The 20,586-nt window shown below is 41.8% G+C and overlaps 1 protein-coding gene and 1 long non-coding RNA gene across 2 annotated transcripts; both read left to right on the forward strand.

Moving 5' to 3' along the window:
* Window positions 1–554: 554 nt before the first annotated feature.
* LOC125309633 lies at window positions 555–3,746 on the forward strand. Its single transcript, XM_048266690.1, has 3 exons — window positions 555–674; window positions 887–1,213; window positions 3,354–3,746. The coding sequence occupies exons 1-3, from the start codon at window positions 614–616 to the stop codon at window positions 3,653–3,655; spliced, it is 690 nt and encodes a 229-aa protein (XP_048122647.1). The 5' UTR covers window positions 555–613; the 3' UTR covers window positions 3,656–3,746.
* Window positions 3,747–3,748: 2 nt separating this feature from the next.
* On the forward strand, window positions 3,749–5,565 carry LOC125309634. Its single transcript, XR_007196157.1, has 5 exons — window positions 3,749–3,866; window positions 4,034–4,123; window positions 4,271–4,308; window positions 5,039–5,107; window positions 5,211–5,565. It is a non-coding gene; the product is annotated as an uncharacterized LOC125309634 (long non-coding RNA).
* Window positions 5,566–20,586: the final 15,021 nt, after the last annotated feature.

The following is a 20,586-nucleotide window of genomic DNA, read 5'->3' on the forward strand; positions in this document are numbered from 1 at the left end:
CATTTACTGTTTTGTACTATTTCTGTAAAGTAAACAGATTACAGTATCAAAATCAATTGTATGCAGAACTATATGCACACCTTTTGTTTGAGCAGGAGAGAGCAACAGAAGTTGTAGGCTAGGCTGCTTGTTGCTTTCTTGTATTGTGTACTGTTGCTGGTTAACAGCACACAATGTTAAGCTAATTCATTAACCCAAGACTTCGAGGCCATCAAGGATATAACATGTTTTTTTGTAAACAACAAAAGCAAAAAGGATGGAGGCAGCAATGCTAGAGAAGTTATCTCAGATGGAAGAGAACAAGATAGGCAAAGTTGGTGTGCTTGTCAACACATTATTACAGCCGTTGTTACGCTGTTTAAAGCCATTCACAACAGTCAACTAGAACAAAACTAAAGATAGCTCTAGCCCTTATAAGGCTGTATAAAGTGGTCCAAATTACTGGTTGTTAGGCATGAATGTTGGGGGGTGGTGCGTAACATAGCACTTATCCTGCAGGCACCCCTAATGTCATCTTCTGAGGAAGTGATGTGTGTGTGACGGGTAGATTAATCCTCATCACACCCTGTGTGAGGCTCAGAGCAGAGACACACCAGCTCAGAGAGCAGACGCAATGGCAAAGCTGCACAACCCAACAGTGAGACTACTGCTGACTCTGTTGCTGCAACAGCAAGGTGAGACCAGGACAGAAACACTTTAGAGGATGATGCATGTCAATATGTGACTCGTACCTCAGAAAGCCTCAGGTTTTTAAGGGCTTTTAATTTGGATAGACTAAAATGAAGTCACAAAACCTTTAAAAATGTAAACAATTTGTGCATATTTAAATACAATTTGAATGTCTATGTATCTATTTCTCTGAGGGTGTTAAATGTTCACTTTCCAGGTACCAGAGGAGACTTTATCACTGTGTCCTCCAGTGTGAGAGAGACTGCCACTCTGCCCTGTAAGAGTGTGCTCACACATTACCCAGACTGTTCAGCAACTACATGGACTTACGACAGGTCTGGAAAGACTGTTGAAGCAGTCACACTTGGGAGGATTAGATCAGAGAACATATACAGAGCTGAGAGACTGACTCTGCTACCTGACTGTTCTCTCCACATCACTGATGTCACCACAGAGGATATTGGACTCTACAGATGTTGGCAGTCCACAAATGGAGCATATGGACATGAACCGCTTACTTCAGTTTACCTCTCTGTTCTTACCAGTAAGTGTGATACATCAGACACTCTGGGCCAGATGTACTAACGCGTTTGCGCCCACTTCAGGCGTATTTGTTTTGCAACGTGCGTGTAAAATCATTGCGAGGTACAAACAGGCCGCAATGATGTAAAAGCGCAAACTGCCTGTCGCGGGAGCTGAACATGGCTAATTGCGTTTTTCATGTCATGCATATGCATTCATGGGAGGATCCAGGGGAAAGTGGGAGTTTAGCGTAAAAAGATGGGAGGGGAAGCGTAAAGAGCGCCTAATTATGTATTCCGCAGTATGTACAAAGACTGCTCCTGAAAGCGCACATCTATTCTGCGCCTCAATACTTCCGCCTTGTTATACTTTTGCAGGTGTTAATCCAAATTGCAGTTCAATGCGTCAATAAGAGAACCTTTCAAAGACAACAGAATCGCTATTTAGAGCACCAGTTTTGTAAGTATTTGTACTATCAAAAGCAACCTTAAATTTTGTCGGCCTTTTCAATGTCTTACTTTCATTTTCACGTCATTCACTTAAACTTTCTTGCTAGATTTGACCAATTTTCCATAGCCTACGTGCACAAGTACTTCTTCATTCTCCCTGCTTGTTGACATCTTATCATGAATGGTATAATTTCAATATCGCTAAATGTTTGATTCTTTTTAATGTTGTCATCAGTTAACTGCGCTTGTATGGGCTCTGCTATTCAGTTGTGGACGTTCGTAAATTGTGTTTATGGGCGGAAAAAGGCAGAGAAAGTCGCAGTTTACACTAGTTTAATAAATACGACGGAAACTTGGGTCTGACAGCGTTCGCAGTCTGCGGTTTATCCATGACGCTGATAACGCTACGTTCACAGTGTACGTACATCTGGCCCTCTGACTGCAAAAGTCTGCTTTAGCATCATATTTCATATCCAGCTGCATGTGTGGGCCGTTCCTTGTGTCAGAGAAGATGGATAAAACAAGACACACTCTACATTCTATGGCAGGGGTGGGCAAACGTTTTTGGCTCGAGGGCCACATTGGGTTTTGAAATTTGGCTGGCAGGCTGCAACTCCAACCCAACCGTAGTTTGCCCAACCCTTCTCTATAGCAATTTGGGACGGTGTGTTCCATTATTTAATCAATTTCCTGTTAATATTCAGTTTTTCTTAGTAATTTGTATTTTATTCTGGTGTGGTCCCAGTGGTAGCAGTAGACCCAGATGCTCATGGGCTCTGTGTAGCTGTTTGATTACATGTGTCTTTATTCTTACTTAACCATGAATTCATGTGTTGGATTTGTGCTTGTGAGTTGCACTGGACACACAGTGGGACTAGATCCTTGGGGTGCCCTGGCCGATTGGCCTAAGTGATTAGTGGAGCCTGTTGATTTAGAAGATCGCCTGCTCTATGTACATCCATATCACGGGAGTTAAGTGGGCTCTTTATTTTGTGCACTAGATGTGTGTTTTTGTCAGTTGCAGCGGTGAGCGATTTTGGCATTGAAGTGGTGTCTGTTCAGTTAGGTCTGGTGTGTGATCTTGTGCATGTTTTAGTCTTTGATCTTTTGGATTTTCTTGGTTTGATACTTTGTTTGTAAATACAGTAGTTTTGCACCTGGGTTCTGAGATTTATCTTGGTTTACCTAATCTTGGTCTTTTTCACCCCATCAACACAAACAGTCAGCAAATAGAGCTGAATGTGACTGGGAATACACACACACACAACACAAATACACGTACCCATACTCTTACCCCTCACACACACACACTAACTCACACTCATACACACAGACAAAGAAACACACACACACTCTCACCCCCAAAGACACTCTCTCTGTCATTCCTCACACACACAGACACACAAACTCTAGGCTACTCAGTCTCACAAACACACACACACACAAACACACACACTCACTCCGTCTCTCTCTTCCCTCTCACACACACACAGGCAAGACTGATCAGCCTCATCAGAGGAGCCCCTGACTCTGCCTCCATGCCATACTCTGGTGTTTGATTGGTCCTTAATGGTTTTGTGTGGTCTGACCACTCAGGCTAGAAATCCCATTGGCTGTCTGGACTTGGTTCAGTTCTGAGATGCTGGTGTCACAGGCGTCACAACGCACGGCAGTAACAGTGTGTCTGTTTTTTTCATCTCATCTGTTTTCTAGTTTACGCAAGTGAGGCTGGCAATGATGTTTTCCTTGACTGCATCCTGGAAACACATGACAACTGTCACAGGATACTTAGTGTTGGAAATGTTCATCTGAGCTGGGTGGATGAGGGAGGGGCTGAGTTGCAGAACACCAACAGCCTCCAGATTAGTAGAGCATCTTTCTGTGAAACCAGACTGACTGAGAAGCTCAGAGCTCCAAACCCCACTTCCACTCAGAGGACACGGAGATGCCATGTGACTGCAGGAGGGCAGGTTCAGACTTCTGTCTCCTACACACTTAGAGAGCCAGGTCAGTGATTATGTGTTTCTCTTATGTCAGACACATGCTCTGGTATCACATTCACTCTGACCTTCAACTCCACATCCACCAGATGGACATCACCAACAACTCCCCCCCCCCCACCACAACCAGATCCAACAGCACCAGAAACCCCACCACAACCTCCATCAACACCACCCAAAACAGCACCCACTCCTACTCCAACTCCAGGTTCTGCATCTGACCCGGGTAAGTTTGGAATACCCATCTTATTTTATATACAACAGAATGGGTGTTAAAGCACAACCTGGTGACTAAGTAGCTTCCCATGCAAAATAACGCACTTTTAATTCATTGATTTGTCTTTCTATATTTCAAATTTTATAATTTACTCCTCCTGCCTCCCCCTCTTTCAGTATTATACACTTCTCTGTGCACTGGGCTGTTGGCTGTAGTGGCTGTGTGTGCAGCAGCATTTCTGGTGAGCAGGAAGAGGGGAAGAGCATGTGAGTGTCCAAGATCCATTTCATACATTTCATGTTATGACCGTAATATTACTGTGATATTACAGTTTATAACACTGTAAAGATTTGGACCCCTGATCAATCTAATTCTATTCTGAGTGTCCTGTCCTCATGTACCTCAATGGGCAGGTGGAAAAAGAGATGGACAACTGACTCAGACAGACACAGTGAGTCAAACACACATCACCTGCCTCCTCTGTCACATAGAGCCCAACCCAGATACACACATTACCCATTACCTACATCCCAACCCAGACACACACACCACCTGTCTCCTCCGTAACATAGAGCCTAACCCAGACACACACACCACCTGTCTCCTCCGTAACATAGAGCCTAACCCAGACACACATATCACCTGTCACCTCCCTAACATAGAGCCTAACCCAGACACACACACCACCTGTCTCCTCCGTAACATAGAGCCTAACCCAGACACACACATCTCCTGTCTCCTCCGTAACATAGAGCCTAACCCAGACACACACACCACCTGTCTCCTCCATAACATAAAGCCTAACCCAGACACACACATCACCTGTCTCCCTCACAAAGAGCCCAACACACACGCACATAGGGTGACCACCGCCATGACACTGAAAAATAGGACACTTGTGCCCAAAAGTTAGGACAAAGGTCCAAAAGTGAGGACACATACGGAATCAGAGTAACATATGGGCAATAATATTAGAAAATAAACCATTTCTATAGAAAGCACCTATTTATTGTAACATAATTTATTTTAGTAACATTTGTTGTTGTTTTTTTCACATTAGTCAGCTATTTCCAACATTCCCATACTTATTATAATAACATAGTAACATTAGTTTTTGTGTGTGTGTGTGTTTTTTCCACATTAGTCAACAAACCCACCTTTTTAACCCAATAACTTTTTAGTCACAGACAGGAAACTTAACATATGCTGAGGTTGCTCAACGCTCTCAAGCACACGCCCTCCCTCCTAACGTGAGTGCACAGTGTGGACTGAGTGAGTTCATTGTGATCACAGGTGATATATTTCATAGTTAATAACCATTTTATAACTGCCCCACCTTGATTTCTGGTGCAGGCTGCAGACAGTGTTACCTATGCCACCATCAACATCACCCATCAGGCCTAAATCAAGAAGAGAAACCAAATAAGAGTTATATTCATCGGGTGTGTGACATGAAAGTGCAAGTGTGACAGAGCACAGCACGTCTGTCACTGGCAATAGCAGCTGCACTATTAAATACTGCAAATACTGCACTATTAATTAATGTCATGAGGTTGGTCTGTTTGATGCTGTTACATGTATATTATTGGTGTTTAAAGGAGAATTGACCTTAGCTGCACTGAAAGATGTTGCCGAGTACTTACATGTGTCCAATAGGCACCTTCGGTCACCCCCTAGTATTCCGCCGATTTTCTCCGAACTTGCATAAGGCTAGCTGTGTAGGCATAGCGTAGCCTATGCAGCTAAATCACTATTTTTACACCATTAAAAATGTTCCAAGTAACTCCACACTGCATTGGTAGACTTCTGAGGGTCCAGACATTTAAAACGAGATACTGAGAACTTTGGAAGTGCACAGGAAGTTTATTTAAAAAGACTGTTTATACAAGCAGTACCTTCAGAGAATCTCTCCGCTGGCCGCCATCTTGTAGCGATTAGTCGACTGCCGAGCACGAACGAACAGGAAGGACAGGGGAACAGATTGCAAAAGTAATTTCAAAACTACTAATTACTATTTACAAAAGTAAATAGGAAATATATAGTTACTGTCTACATGAGCATGATGAGTACACGGTATCAACGAAGCTCAAAAGGTTTTACATCAGTGATGGGAATCTTGCGTAATGTTGTTGACGGAAGACGTGCTGCACACGTGAAGGAAACAGCTGATCAGTTATGTGATTATTTACATTACTTGTGGACTGGACTTGGAAGTTTTCAAATCTTGAGAAGATGGCAGAATACGAAGAAGACACAGAGTTATTCGAGGAATTTGAAATCATCGGATCTGCAAAATATAAATGACTATTACGCTATTCAAAATTTCCGGATACTAGTGACTGGCTTGGACACCATTCCCAATGCAATGGGTGCAACCACTCACCTCGGCGGACCCCGAGTCACGTTCGGCCAAGTTAGGTTACCTGGAAAGCATTCGGTCCCCCACGCATGCATCTATTCCATTTATCAAAATACACACTGAAACGCCCACCCCTTCCTCCCTCCCAAACTACATTTCTTTCTATTTCTGATGGTGGGCTAGGAAAAGTAACGTCAGCATAAACTGCTCTCCAGATTACAAAGCTAAGTGGCTTGTTAGCAAGCAAAGTTTGGTCATGTAACGTTACACGATTCCAAAACGGTGTGATTTACATGCAAATAGTCAAACAATTTCATACATACCTCCGGAGCAATTACCGTCGCTTTCGGGATGGCATTTTTCTTCAGATGTACCCGTCTTGGGGGGTTTGATCCTCTTGTAGGGATAGCAAACGCGTCTGCATCAAAATGTCGACTACATACACGGTAATCCTTCTGTTTTAGAATATTGACAGGTGTGACTTCCTGTGCACTTCCAAAGTTCTCAGTATCTCGTTTTAAATGTCAGGACCCTCAGAAGTCTACCAATGCAGTGTGGAGTTACTTGGAACATTTTTAATGGTGTAAAAATAGCGATTTAGCTGCATAGGCTACGCTATGCCCCCACAGCTAGCTGAAAACCTTATGCAAGTTCGGCGAAAATCAGCGCAATTCGGAATACTAGGGGGTGCCTATTGGACACATGTAAGTACTCGGCAACATCTTTCAGTGCAGCTAAGGTCAATTTCACACCGGAATTCTCCTTTAAGACCTGATGCTAGTCAAGACTGAATTTAATTTAATATGGGAAAACTGGTTGTCAGATTTGTTAATTAAATCAAAAACACAATATGTGGCACAGTATATGGACTGAAGCATGATCTATTTAAAAGTGCGCATAAATTAAGAGTTTGGTTCCAAAACGTTATATCTCCATTTTTAAAAACATTAAAAAGTCAGGCTATTTAATTGTGCATTTCAGGTAATATCAATCAAATTGCAGTTGTGCTGTTTTGATTGAGTAAAGATAAATCAAATAACAATACCCAATTACAGTTATACTGAAATTACTTGGAAAACAAAATGTAAACGGAAAATTCATTAAAATGGTGGATATAGCAGGCTTATATGTGTGTGTGAGTGAATGTACTCACCGGTTGTTGGCCTTCCTGTTGCCTTCCGGATATGGGGGAGCGTACCAGGATGCTGCAAGGGACACTTTTCTGTGCATATTTCACGCTCTGATTTAGGAAGCGCTCACTGAAGGGGTGTTTAGAGTGTTAAGAGTGTTTTTTTTTCTCTTGCTTAATGAGGTTTCCTGCGCCATTGTAAGGAAACAACATAGATGTCTATTAGTAATGTGTATTGCCTTTGTGATGTGTTAACTGTAATATTGTGTATACGTTAATTGATTTGTTTCTATGCATGGTTTAGACCATGGTTTTAAATTGTGGCTGCATAGCTCGACGAGAGATTCCTTTGTAGTGAAAGGTCAAGCTGAAAGACCTGAGGTAGGCCTGGATAGGAATGGGCATTGTCCATGTTTTTTTTTTTTTTTACTCTCTTTTGAATGTTTTGTTTGTTTGTTTTGTCGTCAATGTTTTTGTATAACCTGCCAGTAGCCTAAAATCATAATAATCATAGTAATAATAAAACTATTTGGATACAGTATGCTGTATTTGTCCATCATTCAGTCCTGACCAACCCACCCACTCAAGGCGGAAATTAGTGATCTGCATTGTTCATGAAAAGCTATGTTTGTGTTAAACCATTCACACAAAGCATAATATCTGATGTGTTTTCTCCATTGTTAACATGGCATATGTCTCCATGTAGGATAGTGGGGTAGTGTTGAGCAGTGAAGTGATAATACATAAGGTAGCCAAGGTTCACGTCATAAGAAAGGACTACTTGCTCTGTAGGCTGAAGATATTTCTGTCCCTCCCAAACCGTGTTATGGTGTGTTTAACAGTCAGACCCCCCCCACACACACACACACACACACACTCTCTCTCTCTCACACTCACACACACTTTTGAAAAGCTTGAAATTCCCCTATGTGTAGCCCACATTTTAACTTACACTACAGCCAGTGTTGTAAAAGTTAAACAGTTTGTGTTTGTCCAGTATTTGATAAGTGATATATAGAGGGCTTTCTGTTCCTGTTTATGTAAATGTTTTAACAGGCTCAACAAGGATACACTTTAGGCTGTTGGGCTACAATAACCAAAAGCGCACATTTTTGGAACCTGGGTCGGGTTAATCTTAATTAATTTTCGTGGTTTGAGTTACGGTTTGGGTTGATATACATATCGGGGAGCCATAGACCAGGTGGTATTAAGACACCCATGATGTTGTACAGTATGTGGGTTTGTGGAAAGGGAGGAAGTCCCCTCTCCAAATAGCATTGGTCTCTAAACCACAGACAGCTCTGTATCAGATGGCACATCTTCACACGTCTCTGTTCCTGCTGCAACACATCTTCACACTTCTATTTCTGCTGCAAGCTCAAACCCTCCACAGCACCACTGACATCCTGTTTGATTCACATCATGGACACATTAGTGTTTCTCATTTTGATGCCTTTCTCAGAGCAGTATATAAAGGAAAGAAAGTTCAAGCGACGGCGCCTGAAGAGAGACAGACAGAGGTTGTTCTAGTGCTAGTTGCACAACCCCTACGGTGGGGTCGTCCTCCGTCGGTTATGATAGAAATGACAAACCAATCCCTACATAATCAATTTCATGTGAAATAACACAAATTTCATGTAACATAATTTCCTGGCTATACATTGATTTTGCAAAATTTCTTCAGCTATGAGGTTAATACACGGGGGCGGGCTATACATGGGAAAGCATTTCTTTTCTTCATTCTGATTCATTGAGCTATTGTGCACTGTGGTTAATACATGTTTTTTTATTTACATGTATTTATTTTTTAATTTGTGTAAAACACTTGTGGTTTATACACAATGCAGCTTAAGCCCTATTCGAACAGGATTAGTTTTACATGGAGACGTGGGGTAAAGTAATTATTACCAAGGGTTTTAGTCCCATCCATATGCGCTATGTCAGTAATTATTATGATCAATGTCAGTAGAGATTATGGCAACTTTTACTTTCTGTAAAAGAGTCTGGAAGAAATACCTCGGGTAATATTAATCCTGTGTGAATACAACCCTGTGAGTTGTTGATAATCAACCCTGTATGTTGTTCAATGTATGTTGATATTCCGTCATATCCTGTTTAAACATAGTTTTCTGCATTTTTTTGAGCATGGAGGGGCTTAAGAATGCAAAGCAACCACAGGGTGATGATATTGCCTGCAAGGTAAAGTATAGGCTACCAATGTAATTGCCAAAGAGGGTGAATTTGTGTGAATTTTTTAAGCTGTTGCCTGTAGAATAGCTGAGTCTCACCACAAACATTTCATTGTAGCTTACAGTCGTCCTTGATATATTGAACACTTTCCATGTGACTAGTGAAAGACCTTTGCAACACCTTATGCTAGACCCAGCCTGAAAAGTTAATATATCTAAGATCTACGTAAGATCTGCCATGCTAGGCTGGATTAGCCCCTTCCTTTCACTATGTTACTGAATGCCAGGATTGTTGTAAAAACTCACAGCCAAACATTGATGAACAGAGCTACCTCATTCGGATGCTTCCTTTAGGATGGCTATGTCTAGTCTTTCAGCCTCAGAGCTTTTGGACTGTTTCTGACAATCAGGGCTGAAATGAACCTGCTGCTGATACTGATGTTTTCTAACTGACTGTGGAGATGACAGGCAGTCTTTACTCTTGAAGAATGCTGTTTGGTTTTAATTCACAGAATCCAAATGCCCCTCAGCCTTCTGCAACCTCTCATGTTGGCTTGAGTGTTTGTGTGTGTGTTTATTTGTGAATTTGTATTCATGTGTGTGTGTGTGTGTGTGATGTCTATATAATGACAGTTGCTGATTGCCGCCGGTCACCTATATTTTCTTCCTGCTCACTGTGAGCCGCAAGGGCTTCCTCCAACTTCCTGTCCTCTCTTTCACTCCTCTTCTCTCATCCACTTCTTCTATCCCCCTCATCATACATTCTCTTCTTGAACCCGCACTCCCCCCATCTTTCTCTCATTCTTGCTTCCTTTAACTGTCTCTACTTTCACACGTTCTCCATCTCTGTTTCCCTTACTTTATCTCTCCTTCTCTACCTCTTTCACTATGTCATTCATGCTCTCTGTTTTGCACTCATTCTCTCTCCCTCCATTAACTCCATCTCTCTGTTTTTGAGTTTGCACTCCTTCTGGTGCACTGGGGATTCACTGAGATGATGCTCCAGTGCCTCTAGGAACCTGACAGCACACATTAACTTCCGAGCCACATATCTCTTTCATTCCGTCTTCTCATTCTCAATTTCTATCTATCTCTTCTTCTTCCCCTCTCTGTAGACACACTGTGTGTGTGTGTGTGTGTGTGTATGTGTGTGTGTGTGTGTGTGTGTGTTTATGACAATATGAAGTAGTCTCAGTCCCTCTGAGAAACAGAACACAGCAAAAGGAACACAGAATCTTTTGATGAAATTCTCAGGGGAAATCTGCCATTCCAAAGCCTTGTGTGTTTTTCTGTGGGTGTCAGGAGTTCACTGCTGGAAGAACGCAGCACAGCAACTTTCAGCAGAGCAGTCCGTGACTGACTACAACACACTGCTGTCCCTGAAGGATGTCACAGAACAAATGCTTTTCTTTTACATGTGTTGAAATAAACTCAGGTATGGTAAATATTTGTTACGTCTTGACAAACTTACAGAAATGTAACATTTGACCCAAAGCCTCAGAAATCTCAGGAGTCTTTATGTTGAGGTTTGTGTGCACCTGGAGATGGAACTACAAACTAACATGATCATTGTCACACACAGACACACACACACACACTGACTGTCCCTGTCCCTGTATATTTATGGTACTGTAGTTGCTGATATGATGCATGATTGCATTCCTCTGATTGTAAGGATGTATTTGAAAGCTCCAACCCTCATTGGGACAGTTTCTGTTTATGGTGTTCCATGAGTGACAGAAAGTTTCATCTGAGGGCCAGTAGGCCAGTCTGCAAGGTCTTGAGCTATGCGTTGATTTCTATCATGTGCTCTCCCATGTTCTATCTGCCATGTTCTATCCTACTGTATAGGCCTACAATGTAAAACATCACCCGTCAAACCAAAGGAAAGTGGACATAGATAGATAACAGCAGAATCAAATGACAGGGAAAATGACCTGCACAACAGAGGAATCAAACGACAGGGAAAATGACATGCACAACAGAGGAATCAAACGACAGGGAAGACGATGTGCACAACAGCAGAATCAAATGATAGGGATGGCAACATGCATAACACAGCAGATTCAGACGATACAAAAGGGCACAAGTTTATAGTTAACAGTTTATAGTTTTATGGGGTTCCAAATTAGGTGGAATTAAAACTTGATATGGCACAGCTGATCGTTTTGTCACGTCTGTCCTAAAGGGAATGTTGAATAGATAGCGTTTGTGTACACAATTAAGTAGGAGTAGGTTTGTTTGGAAAAGGTACATGCCGTAAATTGCTTAGAAACAGTACCTATTAGAACCTCAAGGGTCATGTGTGACTCCTGTGGGATACATCGGCAAGATGTATTATGTACTGTACTGTACTGTACTATGGAATTGTGAGAGTGAGTTTGAATATGAATGTGTATGAATGTGTGTCTTTGTTTTTCATGTAAGGGGGTGAGTCTGAGTCTGTGTGTGTGTGTGTGTGTGCGTGTGTGTGTGAGTGAGAGAGAGAAAGAGACCGATACACAAGGTCAGTGAGATAAGTGACACGTTCAGGACAACACTGGTGTTTGGTTTGCTGAGCAGATTGTGCTTTGTTCCTCTAGCAGTTTGCACATCTGTCCAACAACACTCAGTTCACAAGTTCCCCTTACTTGCTGCTGCTGCTGGTGACAAATAAGGCCATAGTCATGATGTCAACATTAGGGGGCACCAAATCTGTGGTGGGGTCTGATGGACCTCCAAACAGAATTTCAATACATTTCCTACCATGCAAAAAATATTATTAAAAATCACAAACAAGTCGTTAGTTAAGTCAGTCAATTAGGGTAGTCCACTTTTGACGGACATAGGCATGGCATGGGTGGATTATGAACCCCTTGACACAGATGCCCCCCCCACCCCCCCTCCAGATAGAGGGGTCCTATGGCATTCTCCCACGGAAGATTTGTTAAAATGATGACTTCTGCCTATTGTTAAATGATGACTTCTTCCTATCATCGCCAGTGCATTGTAAACGTTTTTTCCAATTTGTGTGCCGTCGCCACATTTGATTCCTACGTTTTGCCTGCATGGATGCGCGATCAAGTCAAGTCAAGTCAAGTCAAGTCGGCTTTTATTGTCAATTTCTTTACATGCACTGGTCATACAAAGAATTGAAATTTCGTTTCTTACTTTCCCATGCAGACATAGACATGCTTTAAATACAGACATAGACATACTATAGACATAGCCATAGACAATAAACATTAAATTAAAGTGCAAGACTGAAATATAGAACATGTATGTATCAAAATAGAAATATAGGACATATATATAAAAAATAGAAGAGGTAGTTGTGTTGTATATTTATATAGTCTTAACAGTTACATGAAGTTTAAACTTGTGCTTGTGTGACCTGTATATTTACATTGATATGCAGTATGCAGTAATTTCAAATATATCAGGCTTGATGTGAAGCAGCAACACGTTAGGCCCTGCGCAGTCACAGTGCAGTTCCACAGGGCGGTGTTGGGGGAGGGGTTAGGGTAGACAGGATCCCAGTTTCCTAGGTTCCTGGCTGGCTGGTGGGGGGGGGCTGTCAGTGATGGGAGAGTGGGTAGAGTGTTCAGCATCCCTGATTGCTTGGTGGATGAAGCTACTTGCCAGTCTGGTGGTGCGGGGCCGGGAGGCTCCTGTACCGCTTTCCAGAGGGCAGGAGGCTGAACAGTTTGTGTGCAGGGTGGGTTGTATCCTTGACAATCATTAGTGCTTTGCGGGGTGAGGCGGGTGGTGTAAATGTCCTGCAGGGAGGGAGTGGTGCTCCAATGATCCTCTTAGCTGTGTTAACAGTGCGCTGGAGGGTCTTCCTGTTCTGATCTGTGCAGCTTCCGCCCCACACTGTGATGCTGCTGGAGACGATGCTCTCGATGGTCCCTCTGTAGAATGTAGTCATGACAGGAGGCGTGGCACTTGCCTTCTTCAATTTGGCGCAAGAAGTAGAGGCTGCTGGGCTTTCTTCGCCAGTGATGCTGTGTTGGTGGTCCAGGAGAGGTCGGTAAAGCTGATGTGCACCCCCAGAAATGTTGTGCTGCTCACTCTCTCCACAGCATCTCCGTCGATGGACAGTGGTGGCAGTTGTTTGTGGCCTCTCTGAAAGTTGACAACAATCTCCTTGGTCTTGCTGACATTTAGCAGGAGGTTGTTGTCTTTGCCCATTTAGCCAGCAGGTCTACTTCTTCTCTGTAGTGAGCCTCATAAGCCCTTAGTGATGAGGCCCACCAATGTTATTAATCGTCCATAAACTTCACCAGATGGTTCGTAACATACATCACCAGGTAACATACAGATCGAGTGCGCATCTAAATAATATGCAAGATGCAACAACCATTTCTAAGAGGCCTATAAACAGGGTAATTGCTAGCATATGAATGCATTATTTATGTTGCAAGACATGTGAAAGAAATGAATGACACAGGCTTGCACAAATTCATCATTTAAAATTCATCATTAAACATCATTAAAAAACTTTTCACTTTCGCTATCATTGCGAGAATAGGTTACAATATGGAAAATGTTTCAAAGTTCCCTTTGAGTCTGATCGGCTCCAAAAATATATGGGATTTCCTTAGCATGTGCTACACCTTTCCAACAAGTTTTGTGAGAATTGTGAGCTTTTGCGATATTGTTAGATGGAGATAGATAGATAGATAGATAAATAGATAGATACTTTATTGATCCCCAAGGGGCAATTCAAGAAATGGGGAAATTCAAGATATTGTTGCCAGCCTTACCTCACCACAGTAGGGTCAGAGAGGGTTAAAGCGGAGCTAGTGTAATCAAGGATCTTTGGTAGGGTGCACGGTTTGACGCCACCATAGGCGTGCATACATAGACACTAGGTGGTGCTAAAGCACTAGGAAGTTTGCCCTTTATCAACGAAAATGCCCTTTTGAAACTTTTTTTTTTTTTAATTACTCGCGCGGCCAGATGCGCAGCGCAGCAGTTCAGTAAGCGTCTTCAGATAGCAGGCATGGTCGCTGACAGGCTGCTTCTCCCGTGCCCCATCAGCCAGGTAACATACAGATCAAGCAAAATCTTAGTTTGCCCTCTAAGCCCACATGCAATAATTTTGTTGTGCAGTAAAATGTCTCATTCAGCCCCAAACAAGCATTTTTGCCGACTGGTCACCTGATAAACTAGTTAGATGAGGCTAGATAAAGTTTTACGCTGTAGCCCAAATCAATGACAGATAACGTGACGACCACATACAAATAATTTCGGTAGATTTTGCAAATTGATGTGTTGAGAAGAGAATGAGAAGAACGTTTTCAGTTGTATATGTTTTGTTAGGCAACATGTATTAACACATTCATTTGTGACAGAAGAAACGGGAAGTCCCCCATTACCTGTGAAAAATGCCCATCTGCATTCATGTAATGACAACAGTCAGTAGCCCACTATATCTCCCTCTCGTACTGTTTGGTCTCTTTATTGTCTTACAGATCAAGTAAAATCATACAGTTTGCCCTCTAAGCCCAACGTGTAATCATTTTGTTGTGCAGTAAATGTCTCATACAGCATCAAACAACTAAGCATTTTTAGCCGACTGGTCACCTGATAAAGTTTTACGCTGTAGCCCAAGTCAATGACAGATAACGTGAGGACGACCACATAGGCTACAAATAATTTCGGTAGAGTTTGCAATTGCAAATCTATGTGTTAAGACGAACGTTTTCTGTTGTATAGGTTTTGTTAGGCAACATAAATGAACACATTTTGGTCTCTTTATTGTCTTAATTGTATATTGATTTACTAATTGCAGCACAAGTCAAATTTCATTCAAGTGCATGTTTTTTTTTTTTTAATTAAGTTTTCCACGTGCGCTAAAAGTGCCCCCCCCCCCCCCCCCCCTCCTGAGCACCTGCCCCCCAAAATGTCTGTGCACGCCACTAACGGAAAAACTAGGGTGACCAGATGTGCTCTTTTTCCAGGACATGCCCTCTTTGAGACCTTACAAATCGTCCAGAATTTTGTTATTCTAGAGCCTCAAACTAGCCTGACCAGCCAGACCCACATTAAAATGTAGGGTCTGGGCACTCACCATTCGCAGTGCTCAGACCGAGGGGGATAATCAGTTGTCTTTCAAATTCCCTCTGCACGCCAATAGGACAGCGGCAGCGCTATGAGTCCCATCGTTTCCCACTAGCAGAGCTAGTTGGCTAGTTCAAACGTTTGCCAACTTAATAAAAGCTTAACTCGTGTCACACTGTTCGCCAACAGCAACATCCATCTTATTTGTTTTCAAGTAGCAGGGAATTCAAGTACAACAGACCCGATAGCGACATCTAAACGTCTAATCTAGACGTTTTGTTGTAAACTAAATCAACCGAAGCGTGCTCAGGTGACATGAATGACTAGGCACCGTTGCTCACATATATATCTATGGTTGCTCATCTATCCATCATCGTATAAAGCCAGGCTAGACAATTTGATTGGTCCGCAGAGTTCTCAAGTTTTCGTATAGGCTTTTCAGACCAGATTTCCCTCAAATTTTGTGGGCGGGGTGAAATTTGTGTTTGAGTTGCGCTACGGTTGTTTTAAGACAGATATAGAAAAATATACATTCAATGAACAAAATTATGTATTTGCAAAGCCTTTGCCCTGAAATGAACAATGTAGTGAGCTCATTATGATCACCTTTTATTTCATTTATAGGCTATAGGCTGAGATTTAGTTAAATGAAAAGTAATTGTGTTGAATGTGTGCTTTACATGTTTAAAGGAGAAATCCAGCAATTTTTCACATAGATCTCTGTTTATCGAGGTCACCTGTCAATCGGTTTTACCTTGCTCGAGTTGCTAGTTCCAACAGCTAGCTGCTAGGCAGCTACAGCGCTACACTCTGGGGGCATGTCTGTGAGCCCCTATATGCTCATGGCCCCAGAGTATAGCGCTGTAGCTGCCTGGCTGCTTTAGCAACTAGCAATTTCTCCTTTAAGATGTGTAATTGCCTAATAACAAAACTTAGCATTAGACCTAACTCCAATCCACAGTGCTGGATAGACAAGTTGTCTGAAGTGGATATACTCTCTGTGAAGTAGTCTCATTGTTTCAGAAACACTATAGAAAGACAAAGTTCTTTTCTCAACATTTACATACACACCTACTCTTTTGGAGCTTGGGACAGTGATTTCTCGGGTTTTGTCATTGTGTCTAAAACAACAATGGCTAGGAGAACACTCCAAGCTCCAGGACAAGTCATTGTGCTCCACAATAATATCCTGAGTACACCACTGCCTCCTAAATCCCCGCATATGTGACGGCCACATAGACCCCACCCTGAAAAGCGCTATGAAAACACGTCAATTAAGCTATCGTTCGAAATTCACCCTCTGCTTTCTGATCTTACATATCACACTTCACCAAGATGGTGGCCATTTCAGTAGATTTACTCACTAACATTGTTGTGGAAACACAATAAGCATGGAAACTAAATGCACACTTCCTGCAACTGCATTAGCCTACTTGAAATAAGTTACTCCTCTAGTAAGTATTCACATGAAATAAAACAATAAAACATTGAGACCATTCAACAAAGCACACTGGGTAATAACAAATTCAACACATGAACTTGTTGCTATGGACTCGTCTCTAGGCTTCCTCAGTCATTGTAAAGCTGCCGGCTGAACATTATCAAAACTCAGTTTCTCAGACGGCAGCCAATTTGGGAGCTTGCTACACTCCTTCCTTCTCAAATGACTTGAAAAGGCCGTTTGCACAATTTCACAAATAATCACAGGGACCGAAAAAATACCTAACATGCCAACTTTTTCCGGTTTAGGCCTATCATTTTAACTTTTTTTTTTCTGTCTTGCCGTTTTAATATTTTCCCCGTAGAATATCCCATATTACTGTAATACTCTCATAACATTAGTCCTGCATTCTGGCCTGTCTCTGTGTTGTCCTGTTGTTACCCTTGCCCTTCCAGAGAAACAGATGTATTCAAATCATCGTTTTGCTTGCTTGAATGCGAACTCAGAGTGATGTTAACCTACAGTAGGCCTATTTAAGTTAACGACGCGGGTTGTCGTGGAGAGCACGATTCATTGGCTTGCAGTGTTCGGGTCGTAGGCTATGTCTTCATCAGCGCACCTGCCAGTCTAAGAGCCAAAGAAATCCCCCTGTATATTCACTCCAAGTTGGCCTTCCATAACTAACCAACTCTACACTGTAGACCATAAACTGGCTATTTATATGACCAATTTGTTCAACTTTATGAAGCAGAATTACGCACTGCTACTTGGAACGTAACACATTTTTGTTGGCAGGAGAGAGAATGACAGCGATTAACAAATTGCACTTGTTGCTGGTTACTAATAAATAGGGCCTACTATATATTTTTTTGCAAACAACAAAAACAGAAAGGATGGAGACAGCAAAGCTAGAGATGGGCAGGAACAAGGTCAATTGGTAGAAATGTTTGTCAAAACGTTAGGAGCTGGATGTGTGGATGAATGAAGCACAAGTATGCTTTATAAGCATGCACACTGTTTAAAGTTAGGATAGGCTACACGGTAAACTACAAGTAAACCAAAGTTAAATTTAGCTTTTTTATGGCTGGATAAAGTTGACCAAATGGATATAGGCTGTTAGGCGTGAATAAAGTAGCCTACTTTGTTGCTCCAACCCTTCCAACGTTAATGGGGACGGATGTTGACATTTTCCGTATTTTGCGTCAGAAACCCGGGAAATCTCCCTTATTTTCATTGTTCAATGTTGACAGAGCTATGGAACGAAAGAGAACGTTATATGGCGACACTTTGATTTTTTGCTGTTTTTATTAGCCTAATACAAAAGATGGGTGACCCCCCCTCCTAGATTAAAAAAGTTAGGTAACCCTCCCCTCAACAAAGAATAAAAAGACATGACCCTCCCCAATTTTCCTCCGGTGGCCCCGTTTATAAATAACGAACGGTCCCTTACCCAGCACCTGATTGTAGTAGTTAAATCTCTGTGGAAGATCAGGATAAGGAAGAGCCTCATCACTCCAGGTCACCTGCCTGTTACTATCAGAAAGTCTCAGGTGGTTGTATGCTGTGTTAAAAAGAGGCGCCGACCTGTTCAATTTGTTGTACTACTTTAATTGGTTACGGAAAATGATGGTGGGTAGTTTGCTTTGTTACAGTTGATTCCACTGTTGCGAAGCCTGCTTGTCAGTTCAATCATTGTTTACATTGATATGGGATGGTGATTACATTTTTTACCAGATCTACTTCATAGGTGCCCCAATGTTCAGAATTTATAGCCCCCTGCCAGCCAATCAAAAATAGTATTTCTTGTATTTACTAATTACTTGTATTTTAATTAAATACATTTTTCACATCAGTATTTTGTATTTTATTTTGTTACATTTCATGAGCCAGTATTTGTAATTTGTAACAAAAAAGTTTTTGATGTATTTGTGCCCACCTCTGACTATGGAAGTTTTGCTCTCAGGGTCCCCCTACAGTTGGGAAACACTATTGTCGTCTACTACTGTTGTAAAATCGTTCGTGGTTACACCAGGGGGGTATTCCAAGTACGTGGTTTAGTGACAAACCTGGGTAAGTTAACTCAGAGTAAGTGGTAAACCTCCTACAACAAGAGCCCTATGGTATTGTTTTGTTAGGAGAATGAAGCCATACAGTTCTTCTATTAGGAGGTTTACCACTTACTCTGAGTTAACTAACCCAGGTTTGTCACTAAACCACGTACTTGGAATACCCCCCTGGACACGCGCATTTGTTGACAAGCCAAAACTGCAGGAGTTCTCACGTCTTGAGCAGACTGCCGTTGCGTGTGAAATGTCTTCATCCCAGGTACAGTAGCATATATTTCAGCATGTCATATGAATATAATTTCATGGGTTTTATTTTTTTCAAACGCCAAAAGATCGCGTAGCTCACGTTTACAAGCCAGCGTCATCATAGTAGCCTATTGGCTACTGTTTTACAGAATGGATATGCTAATTCAATTCAATGTTTGTGTGGTAATAGCCATATTTCGTCAATATTATAATATCAAGCTACCATAGATGAATCTGCAAAGTTGAAAAAATCGATTTGCATTATAGCCTGAGGCAAGACACTTTCACCAGAAAAATAAATAAACAAACATGACTATCAGCCTGCAGTCATTAGGCTAGTTAGCCTAAAAAATGATTTTGTCCGTCTAATCATGTATTATTTACTTGCAAGAATGTAGCCCCTACCAAACTTGTACACGCTGTTTAGTCATAGGCTTACTTCTGTCCTAAAAAAAGGGGCGTAGTCATAAAACACTACTCCAACATTAGGCTGTACAAAGTTTACACTTGTACCATAACACTTCTCTCTTGTTTTATCAAGAATCTGTTGCTCAGGACTATGCCTCTACCTCTGCTTAGGGTTGCCACCTGTGTCTGACAAAAATCCTGGACATTTTGACCATCCAATCTGACCTTTTTTGTTTGTAAGCAACGCCTTTAAGCACATCTAACCTAAGATAAAAACCGTCATTCTAGCGACAATTGTATTGCTAAAATTAGTAAGAATGACAATTTCTAGTTATTTGTTTAGTTAATTGCTTTATTTAATAGCAGACCTTTATTATTTTGTTATATTTTCAACAGTTTTTAGTTGTGGACTCCTGAGGGCAGTATTGAATAAAAAGGGGGAATACATAATTAGGTTCTGCTTTTTGCTTATGTGGAATAAACTTTGCTTTCTCTGTCTCTCCTTGTCCCACACACTCCCGCCTCCACCTTACCATTTCTAATGAACCTCCACGGTCGCCCCCCACCACCACCACCCATGTTATGCTACGTCATTTTGTAGAGCCAATAAGGCTGTGCATACGTTTATGGACGTAGGCACGCTTCAATTAAACTGAAATACACATTTTGCGCATCATGTACAAAAATCCGGGACATTCAGTGTTCAGGATTTTTATTTTTATTTTCCTGGACAGACCATGAAAATCCTGGACAATCAGGAAAATCCTGGACAGGTGACAACCCTACCTCTGCTTCATCGGATTTTGAGGCCCCACATACTACATCTGGGAGAGGCAGGGCCAG

Source organism: Alosa alosa, chromosome 16, assembly GCF_017589495.1.
Source record: "Alosa alosa isolate M-15738 ecotype Scorff River chromosome 16, AALO_Geno_1.1, whole genome shotgun sequence".
Lineage (NCBI taxonomy): Eukaryota > Metazoa > Chordata > Actinopteri > Clupeiformes > Clupeidae > Alosa > Alosa alosa.

Bases quoted from the DNA above. Each gene is read 5' to 3' on its own strand.
- LOC125309633 (XM_048266690.1), top strand. From the start codon at position 614: ATGGCAAAGCTGCACAACCCAACAGTGAGACTACTGCTGACTCTGTTG. The intron at 675-886 runs GTGAGACCAGGA...TTCACTTTCCAG, and splicing joins TCTGTTGCTGCAACAGCAAG to GTACCAGAGGAGACTTTATC. The intron at 1,214-3,353 runs GTAAGTGTGATA...TCTGTTTTCTAG, and splicing joins TTACCTCTCTGTTCTTACCA to TTTACGCAAGTGAGGCTGGC.